The sequence below is a fragment of the Mus musculus genome, chromosome 8, assembly GCF_000001635.26.
Source record: "Mus musculus strain C57BL/6J chromosome 8, GRCm38.p6 C57BL/6J".
NCBI lineage: Eukaryota > Metazoa > Chordata > Mammalia > Rodentia > Muridae > Mus > Mus musculus.
Window position 1 is genome coordinate 70,279,981 of NC_000074.6, and position 22,583 is coordinate 70,302,563.

The following is a 22,583-nucleotide window of genomic DNA, read 5'->3' on the forward strand; positions in this document are numbered from 1 at the left end:
TCAAACTCACAGAGCTCCCACTGCCTGTCTTCCAAGTGCTGGGATTAAAGGCATGTGCCACCACCACCTAGCTAAGAAATTATTTTTATTTAAAAATTTAATTGTGACCAGGTGGTGGCACACCAGCACTTGGGAGGCAGAGGCAGTAGGATCTCTGAGTTTGAGGCCAGCCTGGTCTACAGAGTGAGTCCAATGTTAGGAGACCTGTTTTCTAAGGAAGAGATTTGTGCCAGGTTGGCTTGCTGTAGGTGCTGGGACAAAGCTTCATAAGAGGGGAACAGTGGGGCTGTCAAGATGGCTCAGAGGGTAAGAGCACTGACTGCTCTTCTGAAGATCCTGAGTTCAAATCCCAGCAACCACATGGTGGCTCACAACCACCTGTAATGAAACCTGACACCCTCTTCTGGTGTGTCTGAAGATAGCTACAGTGTACTTACATATAACAATAAATAAATCTTAAAAAAAAAAAAAAGAGGGGAACAATGTCGAAGCAACACACTAAATGGACAATGGAGAGAGACCCTGACTAGAAGCCATTGCTCACGCCCAGCCTCTTCAGTGCTCAGGGAGCTGTCCTGGCTCCTGTTGGTTCCTCCTGTGGACAGGAGGCTCATTCCTTCACTGTTCCTCAGCTCTCAGGGTCAGGAGCCACATCAGTCAAATAGGGACACCCAAGATCCTTGGAAGACAGTCACTGGGGTCCTTGCAGCCATTAACCTGTCACTCAGGAGACAGAAGGGCTGTGGGTGCTGCCTGGGTCCTCCAGCCCCTCACCTTGCCTCAGTCCATTGTGAAAGATAAACCTCCACATAGAGGAAACCCCACCTACCGTTGGCTTGCTCCAGTCTAGCCCAGGTTCAGTGAGGAACTCTTTTTTTGTCTTTTGTTTGTTTTTTGAGACAGGATCTCTTTTCAGGCCTGGAACTTGCAGGCTGGCCTTTAAACCCACAGAGATCCACTTGCCACTGCCTTCTGAGTGCTCAGCTCCGCTGTTTGTATTTGATGTAGTATCTCATGGATCCCAGGCTGGCCCAGACCTCACTCTGTAGCAGAGGATGACCTTGAACTCTCTACCTCCCAGGTCCTGGGAAGATGGGCACCTGCCAAGCCTTGTTTCAGAACTTTCAGCTCTCACATTCCTTCCTGTGCCCACACATAGCACAAAGCCTGCTTAGGCCCTTAGCCACCCCCACTCCCACCCCCACTGCCCAATAACCACATGTCTTAGCTCTGCAGCCAGCTCAGAGCCTGACAGACCAGGACCGGCTTCCAGCCTGCTGCCCTGAGCTCAGATACTTAAAAAAAAAATGTTGCTAATAAGGAGAAAGTCAGTCTGAACACAGCAGACGGTATTGTCTTTGTTCCCAGTGTTCACATGCTCTGTGGCTCCGAGCCTAAGAGCAAAGACAGATAGTTTCCCTGTGCACATGCCTCTCAAAGTTAGGCGCAGTTGGAGAGGACCTTGTTTTCCCCAGCTGCAAATAAATATCAAGGAGGCTGGTAGCTCAGGGGCTCCTACCTGCCTGTGACTCAGAAATGAATGGAAATACCTCTACATATAATATATATATCAGAGCATCCATGAGCAGAAGGCCAGGAGCCCCGGGAAGTCTAGTTTGGGCTGTCAGAGGCAGGGAACAGAACCACACAGCCTGGAAGGTCAAGGAGTGACAAACATCCTTGGAAAGGAGCACATTCCTGGGAGGGCGAGGGAGAGAAACTCGCCTGGCCTGAGAATATCTTCACTGAAAGTTAGCCACCTGCTCAGATCCCAGCAGACACCAGAGGGCTTGAGAAGAGAAAAAAATATATATCTGACATAAGAAATGCAAAGCTGAGAACCACAGACTCTGATTCGGACACAGCCATTTGTCCCCAGAACACGGAAACCCTTGCAGAAATTTCTAGAAAAGTGCAGCAAGGGATTTGCCACAGGGCTAGGGACCCACTGGCAGATAGGTGATCCCCTGAAGGATCCTCGGCGGGCTGCTGTGGCTGTGGACAGAGGCAGGACTCAGCCTACAGAGCTGCAGGGAGTTTGTCCATTTCATTGGAAGACAACACTAAGAGGACACTTGGATCCTAAGACTCTGTAACAATAACCTAGTTACTCCCAGAATTTATTTTTGAAAGTCAGGGTCTCACTATGTGGCCCTAGATGGCTTAGAACTCACTATATAGACCAATCTAGCCTAGAATTCACAGAGATTTGCCTGCTTGTTCTTTTCGTGGGAATTAGGATGGAGCCCAGGGCACCACAGACGCTTGACGAGGGCGTTACACACTGATTTGCAGTCCCACCCCCACCTTCGTTTTGGGGAGCTGGGCTCAAGCTGTCTTCATGCTTCAGTTGCTGAGGGTCCAGGAACTTTTTCTTTTCGAAGAAGCCACATGAAGACTCAGGGCCACCCTTGGTAGGAGGCAGGAAAGCGAAGGGTCGTTGTCCACCCATTTTCCGTGTTTCTCCCTATCTCTGGGTCACCAGATCACACTCCAGGACTTCTGCCTCTGTCTTCACACCCTGGCCCGCTACCACCCATCTAACACCCACACTTTTGTCTTCTCAGCCTTCAGCCCATCAGTCCAATGCTCTGCCCCAAGGCCGATCCAGACAGACCCTCCTCTTCCACCCCTCTCCCCACCCCGCTGTCTTTGTCCGCAGTCACCTTCTGTCTCTCTCCGCTGCCCTCCTGGATCCCTCCCCTCTGTCCAGTACTCTGCCTGATCCTAGGCCCCTGCCCTTAATCCCTCTGATCCCAGCCCCAGACTTTATGGGCCCCTCCCCCTCCTTCAAAAGCCACGCCCTCCCCACTTCCTTCAGTTGCCTCCCACTGGGTCCCCCCTTCAGAAGTTCCTCCTCTTGACCTCCTGGTGCCCTCCCCTTCCTCTGCCCTTTCACCCCGCCCAACTCCCCCCTCCATGTCCGCCCTCCTCTTCTTCCCTCTCGGGGTCCCCTCCCTCTTCCCCGCCCTCCGTAGCTGGCCAGCAGGGGGCGCTGGGCAGAGGCGGGGCGGCGCGGGGACTGGCCGCGATGGGACCGGAGGCGGCGCAGACAAAGGCGCGGGCGGCGCGGGGCGCGCGGAGGGCGCGGGCCGGAGGCTGCAGCGACGACGACGCGGGGTGAGCCAGACAGGGGGACCCCAGCTTCCGAGGCACAATCAGGGAGTCGGGGGCGCAGGAAACGCAGACGGTTTCCAAAGTTGCGGACTGTGAGGCGGGGCCCAGGAGCTGCGGGGTGCAGGCTGAGGGGTTGGGATCCTGGGGTGCCGGCTAGGGGGCCGGCTCAGGTGCTGGCTGGGGCGCGGGGCGCGTCTTCACCGGGTTCCTCAGCCGAGGTCCGGGTGTTGGGGACGCCGCATCGCGAGGCTCCGCCACTTAGAAGTTGCGGGTCAGCGGCTCCCGTAGTTGCCCTCACGAGCTGCCCTGGAGGGAGTGGGAACCGGTGCCAAATGGGAAGCCGGCGTGGGGCTCCTGGCAGGGTCCCCGCCGCGCGCGATCGCGGTTCTCCGCCCCGCGCCTCTGCTCCAAGGCGCGTGACTACTCAGTGAGTAACTTTTCCTGATGGTGGCAAGTCCAGGCAGGAGTGGTCCGACCGGAAGGGCCTGGGTTCGGGGACCCCTTTCCCCCAATCTCCGCCAGTTCCATTAGCGTCTCTGACTGGACAACCCCCCTACCCTCCCTCTGTATGGGAACTTAGGTTTCGCAGCTTCCCAAGACAGCTTGGAGGGGCCCTGACCTCAGACCCCGGGTCTTGACCTCCCGCACCCGCAGGACCCTCCTTCTCCTCCAATCTCCTTAGTTGAAATTTGGGGGACTTAGGAGAATGACAGGTGCAAGCGTTCATAGGAGGCTGGGGAGCTCCGTTCTCCCGGTCCTGTTCCCTGTTCACATGGTGGGGACTAGGATGAACCGCTGTGTGCAATGCGTGCTTGTGTGTGTGTGTGTGCCTGTGCGTTGAGACATGGTCCCACTCTGTAGCCCAGGTTGGCTTCAAAGTCTCCTCATTCTCCCCAGTGCTGGTGCCACCATACCAGGCTTTCATTTTTTCCTTTTAAGTAAGCTCCCTGGAGACTCAGACACAGAGTTATCTGGGCTAAGTGGTCCTTTCTCTCTCTCTCCTCTCTCTCTCTCTCTCTCTCTCTCTCTCTCTCTCTCTCTCTCTCTCTCTCTCTCTCTCTCTCTCTCTCTCTCTCTCTCTCTCTCTCCTCTCTCTCTCTCTCCCTCCCTCCCTCCCTCCCTCCCTCCCTTCCTTCCTAGAGTTATTTATTTTATTTATACAAGTACACTGTAGCTGTCTTCAGACACATCAGAACAGGGCATCCAATCCCATTACAGATGGCTATGAGCCACTATGTGGTTGCTGGGAATTGAACTCAGGACCTCTGGAAGAGCAGTCAGTGCTCTTACCCACTGAACCATCTCTTCAGCCCCGAAGTGGTCCATTTGTGGGATCAGCGAGGTCCTGATTTTCCTGTTAGGTCCCTGGAAGCACTCCACTTTTACTCCTTGAGATGGGTTTATCCCTCCATGATGACCAGGGAGGCCTTGAACTCCTGGGATGCATGATCTAACCGCCTTGGCTTTCAGATAGATAAAACCACAGGGCCTCACCACGGATCCAGCTTTGTCCCACATTTTGATGCAAGGCCCTCTGGGAGGAGAGGGGGGCTGTTGGATGGGAGGGGATGAATGAGATGTTCCACTCGGTTGATCTTGACCTCATGTTCAGTTCCTGTGGGAGGACACTTGCCCAGTGGTGGGTAACCTGGACAGTGAGTATAATCCTGCGTGCCAACAACCAGGCTATTCTCCAAGCCATATCCTACCTACCCTTGCAGTTTGGTGGCACTGTATCACCTCTCTGGTGACACTAGAGATCTAGAGATCACTCAGTCCAGTTGTGGGGGCTTCTCCCAAAAGCAGGGCCTTTTGTTTATGCCTACAGCTCAGTTGATAGAGAGCTTGCATGGGATGCAGGATGCTCTGGGCTCCATCCTCAGCACCACATGAACCAAGAATGATGGCACAAGCTGCCGTCCCAGCATTTAGGAGGTGGAGGCCAGAGGATCAAGAGTTCAAGGTTGCTGTTGGCTGCAAAGTGATTTCAAGGCCAGTCTGGGCTGGGACTGAGGAAGTGGGTGTCTGACCAGCAGCTGCTCCTTTCCTGCCTCGCTGGTTTTGTGAAGTCACCTGGAGGACCCACTTGGCCTGAGTATCCTTGGAGCCTTACTCACAATCTTCTTCTTTCCCTAGGGGACAAACAAGTGACTCCTGTCACCCCTCTGGGTGCCCCTTAGAGGCCATCCAGCCCAACCTGACCAATGTCCACAGCCAGGTGAGCACTCACCCACTCTGGTCTGGCCTTGCCCCTGGGTGGCATCAGACTCCTGCAGAGTTTCTGTCCCTGCTGTAGGGAACAGCCAATCTTCAGCACCCGGGCGCACGTATTCCAGATCGACCCCACTACAAAGCGGAACTGGATCCCCGCCGGCAAGCACGCACTTACCGTGTCCTATTTCTATGATGCAACCCGAAATGTGTACCGCATCATCAGCATCGGGGGTGCCAAGGTCTGAGCAGGGGTTTGGGGGCAGGTGTGCAGCCACCAGCCAGGCTGGGTGACTTGGGAATCAACGATCCTTTCCCAGACCTAACGTCTTCCAGAAATAACTCAGTGGTGGGGTCTCCGAGAAGGGACAAGAGTTCTACTGCAGCCCTTCACTGGGGGATTCTAGGCAGGGGCTCCACCTGTATGCCTTCCGATAGCTCCTCACTGGGGGATCCTAGGTAGGGATTAGCTACTAAGACAGATGCCTAGAGTTCCTTTTTTAATTTTTAACTCCAGTGTGTAGTCTTCAACTTGAATGCTCCTTCTCCAGCAGTCTGTCAGGCTAGTTGCTCCTGGCGCTCATTATCTTCTGACCTGGAATCTTGCTTCCCCCACCTCTAGGCCATCATCAACAGCACTGTCACTCCCAACATGACCTTCACCAAAACCTCTCAGAAGTTCGGGCAATGGGCAGACAGTCGAGCCAACACTGTCTACGGCCTAGGCTTTGCCTCTGAACAGCAGCTGACCCAGGTGGGCAGAGACATGGGCAGTGGTTGGCATCTGTGTTCCTCAGGGTGGGCTGATGGGTGACAGGCCTTCTTGAGTGCCCTGGGTGCTGTGGTCATTTGCCAACTTGCTTCAACCCCTCAAACCTCTCAGCAGCTTTGGGTGGAAGCCTGGACTGGGCACATCCCCTGCCCCCGCTGCACCTCTCTCCAACTTCTAACATCACTACTTAGTAATGAGGCCATTATCTTTTTCAGATATATTTGTATGCGTTTGTGTGCATTTGCATGCATTTGTATGTGCACAGGCCATGTGTGTGCTGATACCTCCAGAGGTCAGAGGGGGACATCAGATCTCCTGGAGCAGGAGGAACGGGCCATGGTTAAGGCTCCTGACATAGGTGCTGGGAGCTGAACTCACGTCTTTTAGAAGCATTCTTAGCTACTGAGGCATCTCTCTAGCTCCTCAAATTTTTTTAATTAAAAAAAAAAAGATTCCTTTTTTATTTGCTTTGGTGTAAATGTGTATGGGTGTGCCTATGGAGACAGAGGACTGGGCTGGCTATCTGTCTATTATTTGGGCTCTAAGAATGGAGCACCTTGGCTCTCACTGGGCCACAATGTAGCCGCAAATTTGTTTTGCTTTGTTTTGGTTTTCTATGTAGCTCTACATAGAAATGGAATACATGGAATTCACTCTGTAGACCAGGCTGGCCTCGAACTCAGAGATCCACCTGCTTCTGCCTCCTAAGTGCTAGGACTAAGACTGTGTGCCACCATGGCCAGCTTTTGATTTTTTTGTTGTTGTTATTTAATATTTTTTATGTATGTAAGTCTTTTGCTTCCATGTATCTATGTGTACTTGCATGTGTATGCACTGTGCCGGTGGAGGCCAGTAGAGGGCGCCAGATCCCCTAGAGATGGAATTACAGACAGTTGAGTGACGCCATGTGAGTGCTGGGAACAGACCCTGGGTCCTCTAGAAGAGCGGCCCGTGCTCCTAATCACTGAGCCAGAGCCATCTCTCCAGACCCCTATTATTTTTTATTTTATTTGGGGCCGGGGGTGGGGTGGGGTGGCGAGGGAGTGTTTCTAGACAGGGTTTTTCCTGTGTTTCTCTGGTTGTCCTGAAACTTGCTTTGTAGACCAGGATGGCTTTGGACTCAGAGATCCACCTGCCTCTGTCTCCTGAGTACTGGGATTGAAGGCCTGTGCCACCACACCTGCCTGGCTTTGTTTTTGCTTTGTTTTGTCTTTTAAGTTTTAGGCAGGGTTTCACTGTCACTCTCCACAGTCCTTCTGCCACTAGAGTGCTAGCTCACAGGTGTGTGCCACCACCCCTGATTAGTTGTTTATTTAAGGTCTCTCTGGCCTCTAGCAATCCTATGTCAGACTTCCTGGTGACTAGAATTAGCCCTTGCCTGGTTAAAAAGTAATACTTTCCGGGCCTGGAGAGCTGGCTTTGTGATTAAGAGCACTGGCTGCTCTTGCAGAAGACCCAGGTTCAATTCCCATGGTGACTCACAGCCATCTGTGTCTTCAATTCCAGGACATTTGACACCTCTGGCTCCCAAGGGTACCAGGCACAAACGTGGTGCCCAGGGAGACATGCAGGAAAAACATGGCTACATGTCAAATAAAAGAAGTTTTTTAAAAATTATTTTCTTTTTCTATTTTTCATTTTTGTGGGTAGTGGGGGTCTTACTCTATAGCCCTGGCTGGTCTAGAACTTGCTATGTAGACAAGGCTGGTCTCAGACTCACATTATAACTGAGGCTAACCTTGAATTTCTAATCTGCCTGTCTGAGCCTCAGGGGCTTACGGGGCAGCAGCACACCGAAGGGTGCAGCTTAAACACTGTGGGGGTGGGAGATGGATCAGGGGCTAAGAGCAAGTGCTGCTCTTGCAGGCAGTGAGTTCAGTTTCCAGCCCCCACATGGCGGGCCCACTACCTTCTGTAACCCCATGGAGGGGATTCGATGCCTCTGGTTTCTGGGGGCACTTATATACACAATTAACAGTAATAAAAATAAATTTATAAACAAGTTTTCTTTTAAAGTTTCTATTCTATTGATTTCTTGTTTCTGGGCTGTGCCTGTGTAGGTCCCCATGTGCAGTGGGAGTCTGTAGGTTCCAAGGACCAAATTTATGTCCTCAGGCTCATATCAAGCATATGGTATGGAGCCAGCTCACTAGCCTCCTGGTTTTTGTTTTTTTGTTTTGGTTTTTCAAGCCAGGGTTCACTGTGTAGTTTTTGCTGTCCTGGAATTTGCTGTGTAGATCAGGCTGGCACCAAACTCAGAGATCCTCCTGCCTCTGCCTCCTCAGTGCTGGGATTAAAGGTGTGCACCACTGATGCCTGGCTTTATTTATTTATTTATTTATTTATTTATTTATTTATTTTTGTTTTTTTGAGACAGGGTTTCTCTGTGTAGCCCTGGCTGTCCTGGAACGCATTCTGTAGACCAGGCTGGCCTCGAACTCAGAAATTCGCCTGCCTCTGCCTCCCAAGTGCTGGGATTAAAGGCATACATCACCATGCCCAGCTTTTTTTGCTTTTTTAAAAAAAATTTATGTATATACATGTCGTGCCTGTGTGTATGTGCGTGCAGATGCCCTGCAGAGGCCATTGGATCCCTGGAGCTGGTCACAGGCAGTTGTGTGTTAGTTGCCTGAGGTGTTGTGTGACCTTATGTAGCTCCTCAATGACAGCAGTCTGCTCTCCTAACTGTGGAGTGCGGCTCCAGACATCTCACGGTCTTTATAAGAAACAAAAATTATGTTAAAGTGAGAAAAAAAAACCCCGCATTATCATAAACTCGGAACCAGCATTAGCTGTCAGCTGACAGCCTTGGGAGAAAGGGATGCCAGAAGACGCAGCCTCTCGCTGCCTGTGGATGTCTTTCCTGTGTTAGGACATACTGGCAGGTGTGAAGGACAGATGGGCAACTAGCCTCAGGCTGGCCACTCAGCCCAACAGAACAGAAAGTCCCAGAAAGTGTGGCTCAGAACTTTTTTGGGGGGTGCCGGGGGGGGGAGGTTTGAGACAGGGTTTCTCTGTGTAGCCCTGGCTGTCCTGGAACTCACTCTGTAGACCAGGCTGGCCTCGAACTCAGAAATCTGCCCGCCTCTGCCTCCCAAGTGCTGGGATTAAAGGCGTGCACCACCACCGCCCAGCAGCTCAGAACTTTTTAATGTCACCTCTGTAATTTGCTAAACCCCCCTCTATGTGTCATCCTGACACCTGAGATGCCCACAGGGTTGACTCTTCTCAGGATGACAGGACAGGTGCAGGTTGGGAGTGTGATGTGAGACATGGAAAATGCTTTCTGACTATCCCCCTGCCTCACCCCCAGTTTGCTGAGAAGTTTCAGGAGGTGAAAGAAGCTGCCAGGCTGGCTCGAGAGAAATCTCAAGATGGTGGAGAATTCACTAGTACTGGCCTGGCCCTTGCCTCCCATCAGGTAGGTGTTCCTGCACCCCATGTCTTACAGTACCCCATGACTACCACACCCCTGAGGCAGCCATATATGCTTCTGATATCAGGGGCCATGCACTGTATTAGTGTCTAAGGATGGCTGGTGGCCTAACCACATTTATGCACGTGTGCACACATGTGCGTGTGCCTGGGTGCACATGTGGAGCTCTGAGGATAACTTGTGGGCGTCAGTTCTCTTCTTTCAGCGGGGCATCAGGCTTGGTGACTAGCCCTTCCGCTGGCCCATGCCTCAATTTTACCTGAGGGAGAGCAGTTCCAAGTGTTCAGATCCCTGTTTCTGTAGGCTGTTCTGATTTGGCCCTGAGGGACACCAGGCAGGTGGGGGACAGGATTCCCTATCCAGAGGTTCTGGGGAGATATGGAGCACCAGTGAGGAAAGAGACACACTGGTCATCGGGGGTCAGTTCAGACTCCCTGACCTCAATACCCCAGTGGCTTCAATCAACTTTACTTCCTACCATGACCTTGACTGAAGCAAATGCCCACCGTGACCCAGTCCTGGCTCCCATGCACAGGTTCCTCCAAGCCCCTTGGTCAGCACCAATGGTCCAGGCGAGGAAAAGCTGTTCCGTAGCCAGAGTGCGGACACCCCTGGCCCCACCGAGCGGGAACGGTTGAAGAAGATGCTGTCAGAAGGGTGAGTGGTGTAGTTGGTGGAGCCTGCATGAAGCCAGATGGGCATGGCAGGGGCCTAAGGGGTGTCTTGTGTTCAGACTGAACTTTCGGGTGGTTTCTAGTGTCAGGGTCTTTTGTTTTGTTTTGTTTTTTGTTTTTTCGAGACAGGGTTTCTCTGTGTAGCTCTGGCTGTCCTGGAACTCACTCTGTAGCCCAGGCTGGCCTCGAACTCAGAAATTCGCCTGCCTCTGCCTCCCAAGTGCTGGGATTAAAGGCATGCGCCACCACTGCCCAGCAAGTGTCAGGGTCTTGATTGTCACTAAAGGAGTGTGATAGGGTAGGACATCCCCAGGATAGACCATTAGGATGGTTTTTCTGGGGTCAGGGTCCTGCAAGAGGTAAGGGACGTGGGCAGTAGGATGGGCGTGGTCATCGAGGTGAGACCTGTGGGGGATGTAGGAAACTACAGACCTGGGAGAGGTTCCTGCCTCTTCTGGAAAGGAGGCTGCACTTTCCTCATCATTCATACCCCCATCTCTTTTGACCATGGGCCTGACCCCTCTCCCCACCCCCCATTGCTTTCATGGCAATCTGGAGGGCAGGGATAGGCTTCCAAATATTTTTGGAGGTAGGGTCCTGTTATATATCCCAGAACTCATTATACATAGCCTAGGCTGACATTGTTCCTAAGGGGATTCTCCTGTCTCGGCCTCTGATGAGCCACAACTCCACATGTGGTTTCATGGTCCCACTCCCTGGCTTAGTGTTGCTTTGGCCCTGCTTAGTCCAGGATAGCCTCCTCCAGATGCCACTGTCCTGACCATGCACACCCCCAGCCCGGTGTCTTCCCTCCAGCTCTGTAGGGGAGGTCCAGTGGGAGGCAGAGTTCTTCGCGCTTCAGGACAGCAACCAGAGGTTGGCGGGAGCCCTTCGGGAGGCCAACGCAGCGGCCACTCAGTGGAGGCAACAACTGGAGGTCCAACGTGCAGAGGCTGAACTCTTGAGGCAGCGGGTGAGGACCCCTCACCCCACATCCCTTCTACCCATCAGTCCCCAGCAGGCCATTTCTTGCTGTAAAATGATTTGAAACTGTGAGAGCTTCATAGGGGTCATCAGGCCCTTCATGTCCCAGAGGATGGTAGGACCACTGGGTTGCATGTGTGCAGGTAGCAGAGCTGGAGGCCCAGGTGGCTGTAGAGCCAGTCCGGGCAGGAGAGAAAGAAGCAACCAGCCAGTCGGTGGAGCAGCTGGAGGCTCGGGTGCAGACCAAGGACCAGGTGAGCCAGGGGCAAGCTTAGGGATCGTGTCGTACTCTCCTCGGGAATCCAGGGCCTCTGAGGACACCTGGGACACCTTCTTCTCCAGGAGATCCAGACTTTGAAGAATCAGAGCACTGGCACCCGAGAGGCTCCAGACACTGCCGAGCGCGAAGAGACACAGCAGCAAGTTCAGGTTGGCTGCAGGACCTCAGCTGTAAGAGTGACCCCCTGGGGTAGAACAGGTCCCATCTGCCTGCGAGTGGAATAGGGCTGTCTACTTAAAGTTGCTAAGCAACCTCATACTTAGTCTTCCCACATCTGAGCAGTCTAAGGTCCCAGGGAAACTTCCAGAGACCTCAGCCAAGAGTATCTGGAGCATCTCCAGGAATGTCCTGGGGAGATGACCCTGTTGTCTTCGAGGGCGGGAGCAGATTGTGCAAAGGCCCAGGACCCCAGAATCATTGGCCCTCCTGGTCACAGGACTGTATTCCCAGGGAGAGAATCTACAGGAAGCCTGTTCTATGCATTTATATGTCACCCAGGTACCACCTATCATGGGTTTTTGTGTATAGTGTATGTGCATACATACATCCCATGTGGGTACAGATGCGCATGCATGTGTATGGAAGCTGGAGCTGCTGTCTTCCTCAGTTTCTTTGCACACCATCCTTTGAGACTATCTTACTACCAGAATGGCTGGGTGCTGAGTCAATCAACAGTGGGACCCTGCTCTCCCACCCTGAGGTTACAGCTGCTGGCAGTGGCTGTGGGCATTAGATTATGTGTGGGTGAAAGGCAACTGAAATTCAGGGCCCTCAGGTAACCATCTCTTTAGTTCCACTGCCCACTTCATTAAAAGTGCTTGGCTCCAGAGCATGCTATTAAGCATTCTTCCCTCCTTCTATCATGTGGGTACTGGGGATTAAACCTTCATCTTGGGGTTTTTGTTTTTCATACTGACTGTGTCTCTAGCAGCAGCTTCCCGAGTGCTGGGTTAAAGGCCTGTGAGACATGCAGTGCATGTAGCTTTAAGATTTAGTTACATGTGTGGTATTGTACACCAGTGCTTGGAAGTGAACTCAGGTCTTCTGGAGAAGTTCATACTCTTACCCACTGACCCATCTCTACAGTCCATCTTGTTTTTAGAAACAGGGTCTCTAGCCAGGCAGTGGCAGTGCATGCCCTTAATCCCTGCACTTAGGTGGCAGAGGCAGGATTTCTGAGTTTGAAGCCAGCCTGGTCTACAGAGTGAGTTCCAGGGCTACACAAAGAAACCCTATCTCCAAAAAAAAAAAATCAAAAAAAAAATAAAAGAATAGGAAGAAACAGTGTCTCTTACTGGCCTGGGGATGCTTAGGTTGTCCAGTATGCTCTAGGAATCCTGCCTGTCTTCCCAGCAGTGGGATTACAAATGCTTGCCAGCCATGCTTTGTATGTAGCTATTGGATTCCAAACTCAGTACTTCACACTTTAATGGCACTTTACTGACCCGGTGAGAGCCATGGGCCACATCAGCCATAACTGGCAACCAGAGCTTCCACCCCACCCCGTCTTCCCCGTGTAGGACCTGGAGACCCGGAATGCAGAGCTGGAGCAGCAGCTGCGGTCGATGGAGTGCAACCTGGAGGAGGCGCGGGCCGAGCGGGAGCGCGCACGGGCGGAGGTGGGCCGGGCTGCGCAGCTGCTGGATGTTCGGCTGTTTGAGCTCAGCGAGCTGCGTGAAGGCCTGGCACGCCTGGCAGAGGCAGCACCCTAGTCTGCCATGGAGTGTCTGCGGCCTCAAGGCGCCCTGGCAGGGGCCAGGGGACCCCAGCTGTCTCTGAGCTTTGCACTGTGTAGAGTTTTCTAGAATCCTTGGGCAGTGCTTCTACCCAGGTTACATTTCTACGTGTGGCGTTGCTGTCCCTGGCTGCTGCTGCCCTGCGCCCCAGGGACACTGCGAGGGAAGGCTGCACTAGTCATCCCCATGGGGCAACAGAGGCTTTGGGATCCTGAGACCTGAAGGCCCTGTACTCATCCCACCCCATTCTCAAGTCAGACTGACAACTTCAAAGAGTGTTTACTGAAGTCAGGGGCCACCAGCACCAGGTTTACAGCTCAGTCCTGAGCCTCAGCCTGGGCTGGCTCTTGGGGCCGAGATCTGGGAGGACGCGACCGTCGGACAGTGCTCCCTGCTTTCTGCCGCCGAAGTGTCTGCCCCACTTTCTCCTTGAAGCGTCGGTTTTGTTGCTTGATCTTGGCCAGCTCAGCTTTGCGTTTGGCCTCCAGGTCTGGGTCCTGCGGAAGGGAGCTGAGAATGTAACTGGGCAGCTTCCCAGGGACTGGCTCCCCCACCCCTACCCGACCCCAGGTCCCACCCACCCTTACTGGCCACACTCTTATGCCTGTCCCTGCATACCCATGCCTCCCTATACTACCTTCCCCTCCAGGATCATCTGTTTCCGCTTGTTGATCTCTTTCTTTTCATCAAAATGCGAAGCCTCCAGTTTCTAGGGGTGGGGAGGGGAACAGGTCAGTCAGGCCTGGGGCAGGAAGCCCCGCCCACCTCACCCCACTCCACCCTACCCTGACAGGCTGGCCACACTTACTATTTCGCACTCCCTTCGCACTACGTTGACCTGCGTGAGGATTTGTAGAACCTCAGCCTCCTCCACCACCAGCTCTGCCAGCTGCTGCTCTGCAGGGACAGGAAACACTGAGTTGGGCTGGGAGTGCAACCAGCCCTCTGCACCCCCAGCTCTGGATGTCTGGATCCAACCAAATGTGGACTGATGATATTTAGAAAAAGCAAAATGCTGCCAAGCTTGGCAGCACATGCTTGTCATCACAGCACTGGGAGGTTGGAGGCAGGGGGATCACTCGTTCCAGCTGAGTTCCAGGCCAGCTCTGTAGAGCAAGAATCTGTCTCAAATTAATGACTGAATAAACAAATGAACAAGTAAATGAAGTGAGATCTGGCTCCCTGAGAGGCTGAGACAGGCTCTGCATTGTGAGCACAGGTCTTCAGGCCACTGTGAGTTAAACTGAAAGAGCTTCTACAAGGAGCTCCAGATGGCCCGCCTTGGTGGCTGTTTAACGTAGGTTGTAGGGCCTGCCTGAGAACTCATGTCCTTGTCAACCTCCAAACCACACAGGGACCTTCAGGGTTGGCGTCCTGTGTGCAGGGTGCATTTTCAGGGTGAGTACTGGAATAGATATCCCAGGGTAAGGTAAGCTAGGGAGAGGAATTCATCTCCCAGGCTTGGACAGGACCCACCCTGGACCCTACCCACTTACTGATCTGCTCCTCGATGGCATGCAACAGGTGGATATCATACTGCGTCACCAGTGTGATGGCTTGCCCCTGCCTCCCTGTGGGGACACATTTGTCATAGAACCTGGGCCCCATCAACAGGCTTGTCCCAGCTGATCAGCTCCAGGGACCTCTGCAGAGGCAAGAAATCAGTGAAGAGGACTAGGGCTGCCCCTAGGGTGGGCTCTGCATATGACAGGCAGAGGGGACACTGGGAAGCTGAGAGACAGTAGGGAGCAGGTCTGCTAAGCTGCCCTTTATGAGGGCCGACAGCAAGCTGCTTTTCCTTTATGGCTGGAGGCCAGCTTAGTCCTCTACTGCTCTTTCTTCAGTGGTGACCAAGCTGAAGGAGACTGTCGGCTGATAGGGCTCATGACCCACAGCAGCCAGCTTCTCAGTGCTTATTATTTGTTAAGACAGGGTCACTCTCAGACTTCCCAAAACCCACAGGGGCAGGATAGCAGGTCCAGTCTGGCCCCATCAATTCAGGCACGAGGGAATATCAAAGCAGATGCCTCCCCTGGCCCCTGGGTCAGCATCTCAGTGAGGCATCAGGCTGGGGATGGAAGCCAGGACACTGGAAAGCTGTTCCCACTGAGTGGTAGACCCAGTTCTCCAGTGCCTCCCACTGCAGCTGGAACCTCCCGTACCTGGCTCTGCTCACCTGCACGGGCTGTGCGGCCAACCCGATGGATGTAGATCTTGGGAAGCCCAGGGGTGTTGTGGTTGATGACCACCTGCACGGTGGGGATGTCCAGGCCCCTGGAGGTACAGAGCATTCAGCTGGAGTCCATGTAGGGAAACCAAGGCTTACACTCAGCTTCCCCACGCCCAGCTTCTTGGTCTCATTGCTTGTGCCACGGTGGTCTCACCTTGAGGCCACGTCAGTGGCAATAAGAATCCGATAGATGCTGGACTTGAATTTGGCCAGGGCCGCAAAGCGCTCTTTCTGTGCCATAGGTGAGAAAAGGTTTGTGAGCAGATGGAGTAAGCCTGGGGACAGGGCTGAGACCAGACCAGGGAGGAAGGTGGTCCCAGAGCCAAAGGGGACAACAGGATGACATGAGGAGGGGAGCGGTATCACAGTGTTGTGATGTCTTCTTTTGTGTTTTTTTTTGGGGGGGGGGCAGGGCTGTGCTAGGCATGCTAACACACACTTTAATCCCAGCATTTGGGAAGCAGAGTCAGCCAGATCTCTATGATTTTGAGGACAGCCTGGTCTACATAGGGAGCTCCAAGACAAACAGGGCTACATAGAGAGGCCCTGTCTCAAAGTACCAAAGACAAAAGAAAGCAAAATCAAACCAAATGAATAAACAAAAAAAACCCCACAAATCAAAACCAACAAACTCCCCCAAACAAACAAAAACCAAACCAAACAACCCCACCAAAACCAAAGACAGGGTCTCTATTAGCCTAAACTGGTCTTGAACTTCCTATGTAGTCAAGGCTGGCCTTGAACTTCTGCTCTTCCTGCCTCACCTCCTGAGTGACAGACCACTATGCCCAGTTAACAGGGTTGGGGATGGAACCCAGGGTCTCATCCATGCTAGGCAAGGACTCTCCCAAATGAACCACAGCCCTCTAAAATTGAACATTACTCTACCGACTGAACCACATCCTCAGCCTCTGAGTTGTGACATTTGAGACCACAGAGAGGCTATGGCTGTGGTCCATCACCTGCTTCATCATGGAGTGCAGTGCCACTGTGGGGAAGTTGAACTTTCGAAGCATCATACAAAGGATCTGGCAGGTCCTGGTGGGAAAGGATGGGTGTGAGTGCCCAGCACGGAGACATCACCTGAACAAACGAACAAATGAACACCCGGCCGAGGAGAGGTAGGGATGCTTGGTCTGCTGCCTGTGAGCCTCTCAAAGCCAGAACCAACAAGCAGCAGCCCTGACCATGGTACTCTGACTTCCAAAGTAGAGCTATCAAGTTGCTGATCCCCTCTCCTATGGTGGACAGAGGCCCCTCCTCTGCCCTCTACACTGTTGGGAGACAGCCAACAGCTCTTATTTTTTTCTTGTTTGAGTCAGGGCCTCACTGTGTAGCCCTGGCTGGCCGGGAAGAGCTCTCCATGCCTCCTGGGTATTGTGATCACAGCAGCGCCACTGGGCCTAGCCCAGTTTCACCTTCACATGTGGTAAGGTGGGCCAGAGCCTCTAGCATAGGGGAAGGCCAGAGCCTGCCACTCACTTGCAGGTATTGGTGAAGATGATGATGGAGCAGTCCTCCAGCTGGTCCTGGAAGGTCTGGACTAGGTGAACCAGGTAGGCGTCCTTCACCTTCTCCGGTACCAACAAATAGCGCTGATCAAGCTGCTCCACTGTGCGGACTCTGGAGGTGGAAGGGCAGAGCATTCTACCTCAGGTTCTTCTGCCTCAACTCTTTGGGGTAACCCTCACCCACAGCTGTGGGACTCACGTGGCCTGTGCCTCCCAAAAGAAGGGCTCGTTGGTGGCCAGGCCCTGCAGCTCCTTGAGTGTGTCAGTCAGCGTGGCACTGAACAGCAGCGTTTGCCTTCGTGCTGGAACGGCTGCCAGGATGGTCTCCAGGTCTGTGGTGAAGTCGGTGCAACCCTGCTCCAGCAGCCTGTCGGCCTCATCCATCACCTGCACCCGAGCAGCAGGAGAGATCTTCAACCCTGGAGCTGCAGATGCTCAGTAAAAGCCCCAAGCATAGCCTACCTGCCTTTCAGACACTGTGAAATGGGTTCCTGAACACTGTCCTCAGCCTCAAGTCCGGGTCACCTACTGTGCAAGGCTCCAGCAGGTCCTCTGGGACAGCCCACCTAATGCCTTGTCTCTACCGGGTTTTTTGTTCTGTATAACACAGAGTCTTGCTGTACAGTACTGACTGTCCTGGAACTATGCAGACTAGGCTGGCTTCAAACTCCTAAAGCTCCTTCTACCTCTGTATTCTGAGTGTCAGCACACCCAGCTGGCCCTTGTCTTTATTTCTAGCCCTTTGCTCAACCATCTGTGATACCAGTGTCAGGAACGGGTACCAGCTGAGCACAGTCATGCACATGTGTATACAGAGCTCCAGGACAGCCAGGGCTCCTCCATAGAGATCCCATGTCTCATAGAACAGCAGAGGAGAAGAGAGAGAATTGACACAAGGTGGCCCCCCAGCCCAGTCTCTAGCCTCAGGAGCACAGCTGGCTCACCAGGAATTGGATTTTCTTCATGTTGAAAGTGTTGGAACTGCGCAGGTGGTCAGCCAGGCGCCCAGGGGTGGCAATCACTACATGTGGCTTCCGAGAGAGCTCCAGCGCCTGAGCCACCATGTCTGAAGTGGAGGGAGAGGTGAGACTGAGTGGGAGGGATGAGCAGGAACCCCCAAGGCCCACCGCAGCCTCTCAGCCCCCATACCCATTCCACCAACAATGATGCAGTCCTTCAGACCCAGAGGCTTCCCCAGCACCCGGAACTGCTCAGCGATCTGGTAGGCCAGCTCTCTGTGGATGACAAGAGCCAGCGGGATGAATGGGTGCCTGTGCCTATCTCCCATCCCCTCTCTTTCCTCCAGGCTCCTCCTGGCCTCCTCAAAACCAATTCTAAGGAGACTGGCAACATGTCTCAGCAGGCAAGATACAAGCTCACATCTGGAGTTCCCTCTCCAGGACCCACATGGTGGAAGGAAAGCTGGTTCCACATGATTCCTTCAGCTGGTCCTCTGCCCTCCACATGAGCACAGTGGCACATGCATACAAACATCTCAGGACAAACTGCTCACTGCCGAGGCATGAGGGCCTGGGTTCAGATGCTTAGCATCTCTGTAAAAGCTCAGTGCACAGCAGCCATATCTATAACCTCAGTGGGGATGAGGAAGGGCACTGAGGCAGGAGGATACACAGCCTACAATTAATGAGACAGTAAGAGACCATGTCTCAAAAAATAGGATGGGAGAGGCTGGGTGTTGGTGGCGCACCTTTAATCCCAGCACTCGGGAGACAAAGGCAGGCTATAAAAAGGCAGTTTTATTATAAGAGTTCATTCTCTGCTCTAATTGTTGTCTCCAAGGCTTACTGCCTGTCTGCTAACCTAGGCCTAGTCCTGTACAATCTTTTTTTTTCTTTTCTTTTCTTTTCTTTTCTTTTCTTTTTTTCTTTTCTTTTCTTTTCTTTTCTTTTCTTTTCTTTTTTTTCGAGACAGGGTTTCTCTGTATAGCCCTGGCTGTCCTGGAACTCACTTTTTAGACTAGGCTGGCCTCGAACTCAGAAATCCGCCTGCCCGGCTGCCTCTGTACAATCTTACCTAGGCCTAAAATGTTTTCAGCCTCTGAGGCTCACTGCTGAGTAAGCTCACCCTTTCTAGTTCTTTCCAGCTCTAACTTCTCTTCACACTGACTGATTCAAACTAACACACACTCACACTATGAGGCCCCCCCCCCCCCCCCCCCCCGCTTCTCCTGAATTGCCCCGCTCGGCCTCATAGTAATTCTGTAATTCTGGCAATCTGTTCTAATCTTCTGGCTCCTGATTCTTTGGCTCGGTCTGTCTTCACCTGTGTAGAGTTGTTCTCTCCCTGCAACCTGCCTCTGCACAACTGTCCCAGGAGAACTGCCTCCTCCTCTCTGCACTGCCCCTCACGTAGCTTCCCATTCCTCTTCTCCTGAGAGTTGGCCATGTGCTACTCTGTCAAATCTCACTGTCTGCCACTCAATTAGACATCACTTTCAAACATGGGTACTTCCTTCTACAAACTAACTTTACTTACATTGTTTGGGATTAAAGCAGTGTACTAAGGGCATGTCTCTGATTAGACATCAGAGGCATTAAAGATGTGTGCTAAAGCTGAGCCACACCACAACTAAAGACAAGTTAAATAACACAATCTTAGGGTTCACAGTGTGATCAAACATCCTGCAACAGCAGGCAGATCTTTGTGAATTGGAGGCCAGCTTGGTCCACAGAGTGAGGTCCAGGAGAGCCACAGTTACACAAAGAAACCCTGCCTAGAAAATCCAAAAGGAAATAAATAGAAGACGGGGGTGGAGAGACAGCTCAGCAACTGAGACCTCTTCCAGGGGTCCTGAGTTTAATTTCCAGCACTCACATGGCAGCTTACAACTGTCTCTCACAGGACTCAACACCTTCTTCTGTCCATGGCATATAAATAATCAAACCTTTGGCAGGGTGTGGTGGTACCCACTTTTAATCCCAGCACTCAGGAGGCCGAGGCAGAAGGATCTCTGTGAGTCAGTGCCAGCCTGGTCCACAGAGGGAGCTCCAGGACAGCAGGCTCTGGGGGATGAGTGGTGGGGGAAAGGAGTTAAAAAATAAAACACAGTGGGGGGAGGGTATGAGGGACTTTTGGGATAGCATTGGAAATGTAAATGAGGAAAATACCTAATAAAAAATATACATAAAAATAAATAAAACACAGCGGGAGAAATGGAGGGTGCCTGATGTTAACCCTGACCCACATGTAAACACAATCGCAATCTCATCCTCTGTGTGATATTTGAGACCTATATTCAAGATGCTGACAGCATCCTTTCTGTTCCCTGCTGCTGGCCTCTCCTATGCACAATGGAACCTATATACCTACAATAGCTTTTTTTTTTTTTTTGGTTTTTTGAGACAGGGTTTCTCTGTGTAGCCCTGGCTGTCCTGGACCTCACTCTGTAGAGCAGGCTGGCCTCAAACTCAGATCTCTGCCTGCCTCTGCCTCTCAAGTGCTGGGATTAAAGGCGTGTGCCACCACAGCCCAGCTACAATATCTTTTAAACACATTTATTACATTTCTTTATCTATATGGGTGTGCACATGCATGATGTGGCGCTCCAATGGAGGTCAGAGGCCAATCTGTGGAAGTCACTTCTTTCCTTTCACCCTGAAGGTGAGTCCCTGGGGGCTGAACTTAGGCTTATAGGCAAATGGCTCTGCCTGCTAAGCAATCTTACTGGCCCAAGGATATCATTTTGTTTCCCTAGCTGTTAGACTTGGTAGCTCCCTCTTGAGTGCTAGGAATGTTTCACACACACCATTAGCCCTGCTTGATTCTGCAACCCTACAAGAGAGGAATGATTCTTACCCCATTTCACACAAGAGCAAAGTGCAACTCGGACAGGTCAAGAAAGCACATGTGGAGCTGGGCGTGGTGGCGCACACCTTTAATCCCAGCACTTGGGAGGCAGAGGCAGGCGGATTTCTGAGTTCAAGGCCAGCCTGGTCTACAGGACAGCCAGGGCTACACAGAGACCCTGTCTCGAAAAACCAAAAAAAAAAAAAAAGAAAGCACATGTGGCTGAGTGGGGAGGCTCACCTGGTGGGTGTCAGAACCAAGCAGAAGATGCCATAAGGGTCCTCAGACAGCTTCTGCAAGATGGGAAGCACAAAGGCTGCTGTCTTGCCACTTCCTGTTTTTGCACAGCCCAAGCAGTCCCGACCTAGGCAGATGGCAAAGCAGCATCAGTGTGGAGCAAGGGCCATGATTGGTCCCTTGGGCATTCCCTCATTATTGTAAGAAATAGATGGGTATGGTCTGCTTTTAGTACGAGGTGAGCTTACAGTTCACTAGAGCTACAGATGAGTTGGAGGCACTGGGTCCTTCTCTCCCCTAGTTAGTCTAAGACTCGGAGAGTTACAGGTGCTCTGCTATGTGACTGAGCCCATGATTAGAAAGGAAGGGCAGCCAGGCAGTAGTGGCGCACACCTTTAATTTCAGCACTTGGGAGGCAGAGGCAGGCAGATTTCTGAGTTCAAGGCCAGCCTGTTCTACAGAGTGAGTTCCAGGACAGCCAGGGCTATACAGAGAAACCCTGTCTCAAAAAAACAAAAAAACAAGGGAAAAAAAAAAGAAAGAAAAGAGAATAGAAGAGAGGCAGCCTCAAGACCCAAACTATTCATTAGAGAAGACTTGGGGCCCCAATGGACCAATGGGATGGGGAATTTGGGGAGGGGAAAAGCCCTGCAGGTCTATGGAAGAAAAGGTCAGGAATTTCCCATATTTGGGGAAAGGCTTCAAAAACTTGCTTGAAATCACCACACCAGCTATTTTTGCCTTTTCTCTATGCTGGTACCCCTTTCTCCAGAATTGAATATTTAAAACTGTTTCATTTCCACTAGTCCCTTGAACGTGTTATTATCTAATTTCCAACAATTATTATAATTGCTTGTTTGAAACAAATTTTCAGGTAGCCCAGGCTGGTCTGCAACTTGCTACCAAACTGAGGATCACCTTGAACTCCTGATCCTCTTGCTTCCACCTGCTCAGTATTGAGATGACTGAGAGTCACCACGTCCGGCTCCAAGGACGCCTCTTTAATGGCAAAAGTGAACTGGGTCGAAGAGCACTGACACAAACACGGAGCATTGGTTTTTACCTGGAGTTTGACGGCTTCTACGTCAAAGCCAGCTCTACCCTTTTTTTTTTTCAGTGCCATGTTTTAGTCATTCACCGATCTCTCCCTATGCTCGGGTGCTACGAAAACTTAAGAGGTGCCACCCATCACCTGTGTGATAATGAACACGAGTCGGTCGCAGCGTAAATGTCAATGCTGCGGGTCAGGGTCCCCGAAACACTCAATGCTGTCCTGATTCCTGGAACCCAAGTGGGGCTAAGGAAGAGCGGGCAAAGAAAGGCATTAAAAGAAAGGCGAGAACTCACCTTCCAGGATGGCCGGAATGCACCCGAGCTGCACCGGCGTGGGCTGCTTCAACCCCAGCTGTCGACACTGTTCTACCAGCCACGACGACAACCCGATCTCAGCGAACCCCGCCATGCTCCAGACCCGGGCAGAGAACCTAGAAATGAGTGCTTCCGGCGCGTGAATGCTACGTCACGTCCACCCCGGCGCAGTCCGGCCTGGAAAAGTTGTGAGAGGACGTTGGCGGAGGAATGTGACGTC

General features: G+C 52.3%; 2 protein-coding genes across 11 annotated transcripts; one reads left to right on the forward strand and one right to left on the reverse strand.

The window, feature by feature from the left end:
* Positions 1-2,899: 2,899 nt before the first annotated feature.
* Homer3 (homer scaffolding protein 3) lies at positions 2,900-14,381 on the forward strand. 9 transcript variants are annotated; one of them, XR_003947286.1, is made up of 10 exons: positions 2,908-3,120; positions 5,254-5,335; positions 5,951-6,082; positions 9,414-9,521; positions 10,072-10,193; positions 11,027-11,183; positions 11,338-11,448; positions 11,537-11,623; positions 12,995-13,698; positions 14,004-14,377. XR_003947286.1 is itself a non-coding variant. In XM_006509679.2 (10 exons), exons 2-10 carry the CDS (start codon positions 5,322-5,324, stop codon positions 13,184-13,186), a joined length of 1,101 nt encoding a protein of 366 aa, XP_006509742.1. In that variant the 5' UTR covers positions 3,009-3,120; positions 5,254-5,321; the 3' UTR covers positions 13,187-14,377. The 9 variants fall into 9 exon arrangements, 8 of the variants coding, with proteins under 8 accessions (XP_006509744.1, XP_030099448.1, XP_006509742.1 ...); XM_006509679.2 differs by adding an exon at positions 5,414-5,570 and having other exon boundaries at positions 3,009-3,120; positions 11,537-11,644; positions 12,995-14,377; NM_001146153.1 differs by adding an exon at positions 5,414-5,570 and having other exon boundaries at positions 3,019-3,120; positions 12,995-14,381.
* Ddx49 (DEAD box helicase 49) lies at positions 12,886-22,491 on the reverse strand. Of its 2 annotated transcripts, none has more exons than NR_157058.1 (13): positions 22,343-22,491; positions 20,999-21,122; positions 18,101-18,186; positions 17,896-18,017; positions 17,151-17,338; positions 16,923-17,063; positions 16,403-16,478; positions 15,595-15,671; positions 15,387-15,484; positions 14,707-14,855; positions 14,019-14,107; positions 13,848-13,919; positions 12,886-13,707 (listed from the first exon to the last, which is right to left on the reverse strand). NR_157058.1 is itself a non-coding variant. In NM_001024922.2 (13 exons), the coding sequence occupies exons 1-13, from the start codon at positions 22,455-22,457 to the stop codon at positions 13,528-13,530; spliced, it is 1,443 nt and encodes a 480-aa protein (NP_001020093.2). In that variant the 5' UTR covers positions 22,458-22,472; the 3' UTR covers positions 12,886-13,527. The 2 variants fall into 2 exon arrangements, 1 of the variants encoding a protein (NP_001020093.2); NM_001024922.2 differs by having other exon boundaries at positions 14,707-14,781; positions 22,343-22,472.
* Between the last annotated feature and the right edge of the window lie 92 nt (positions 22,492-22,583).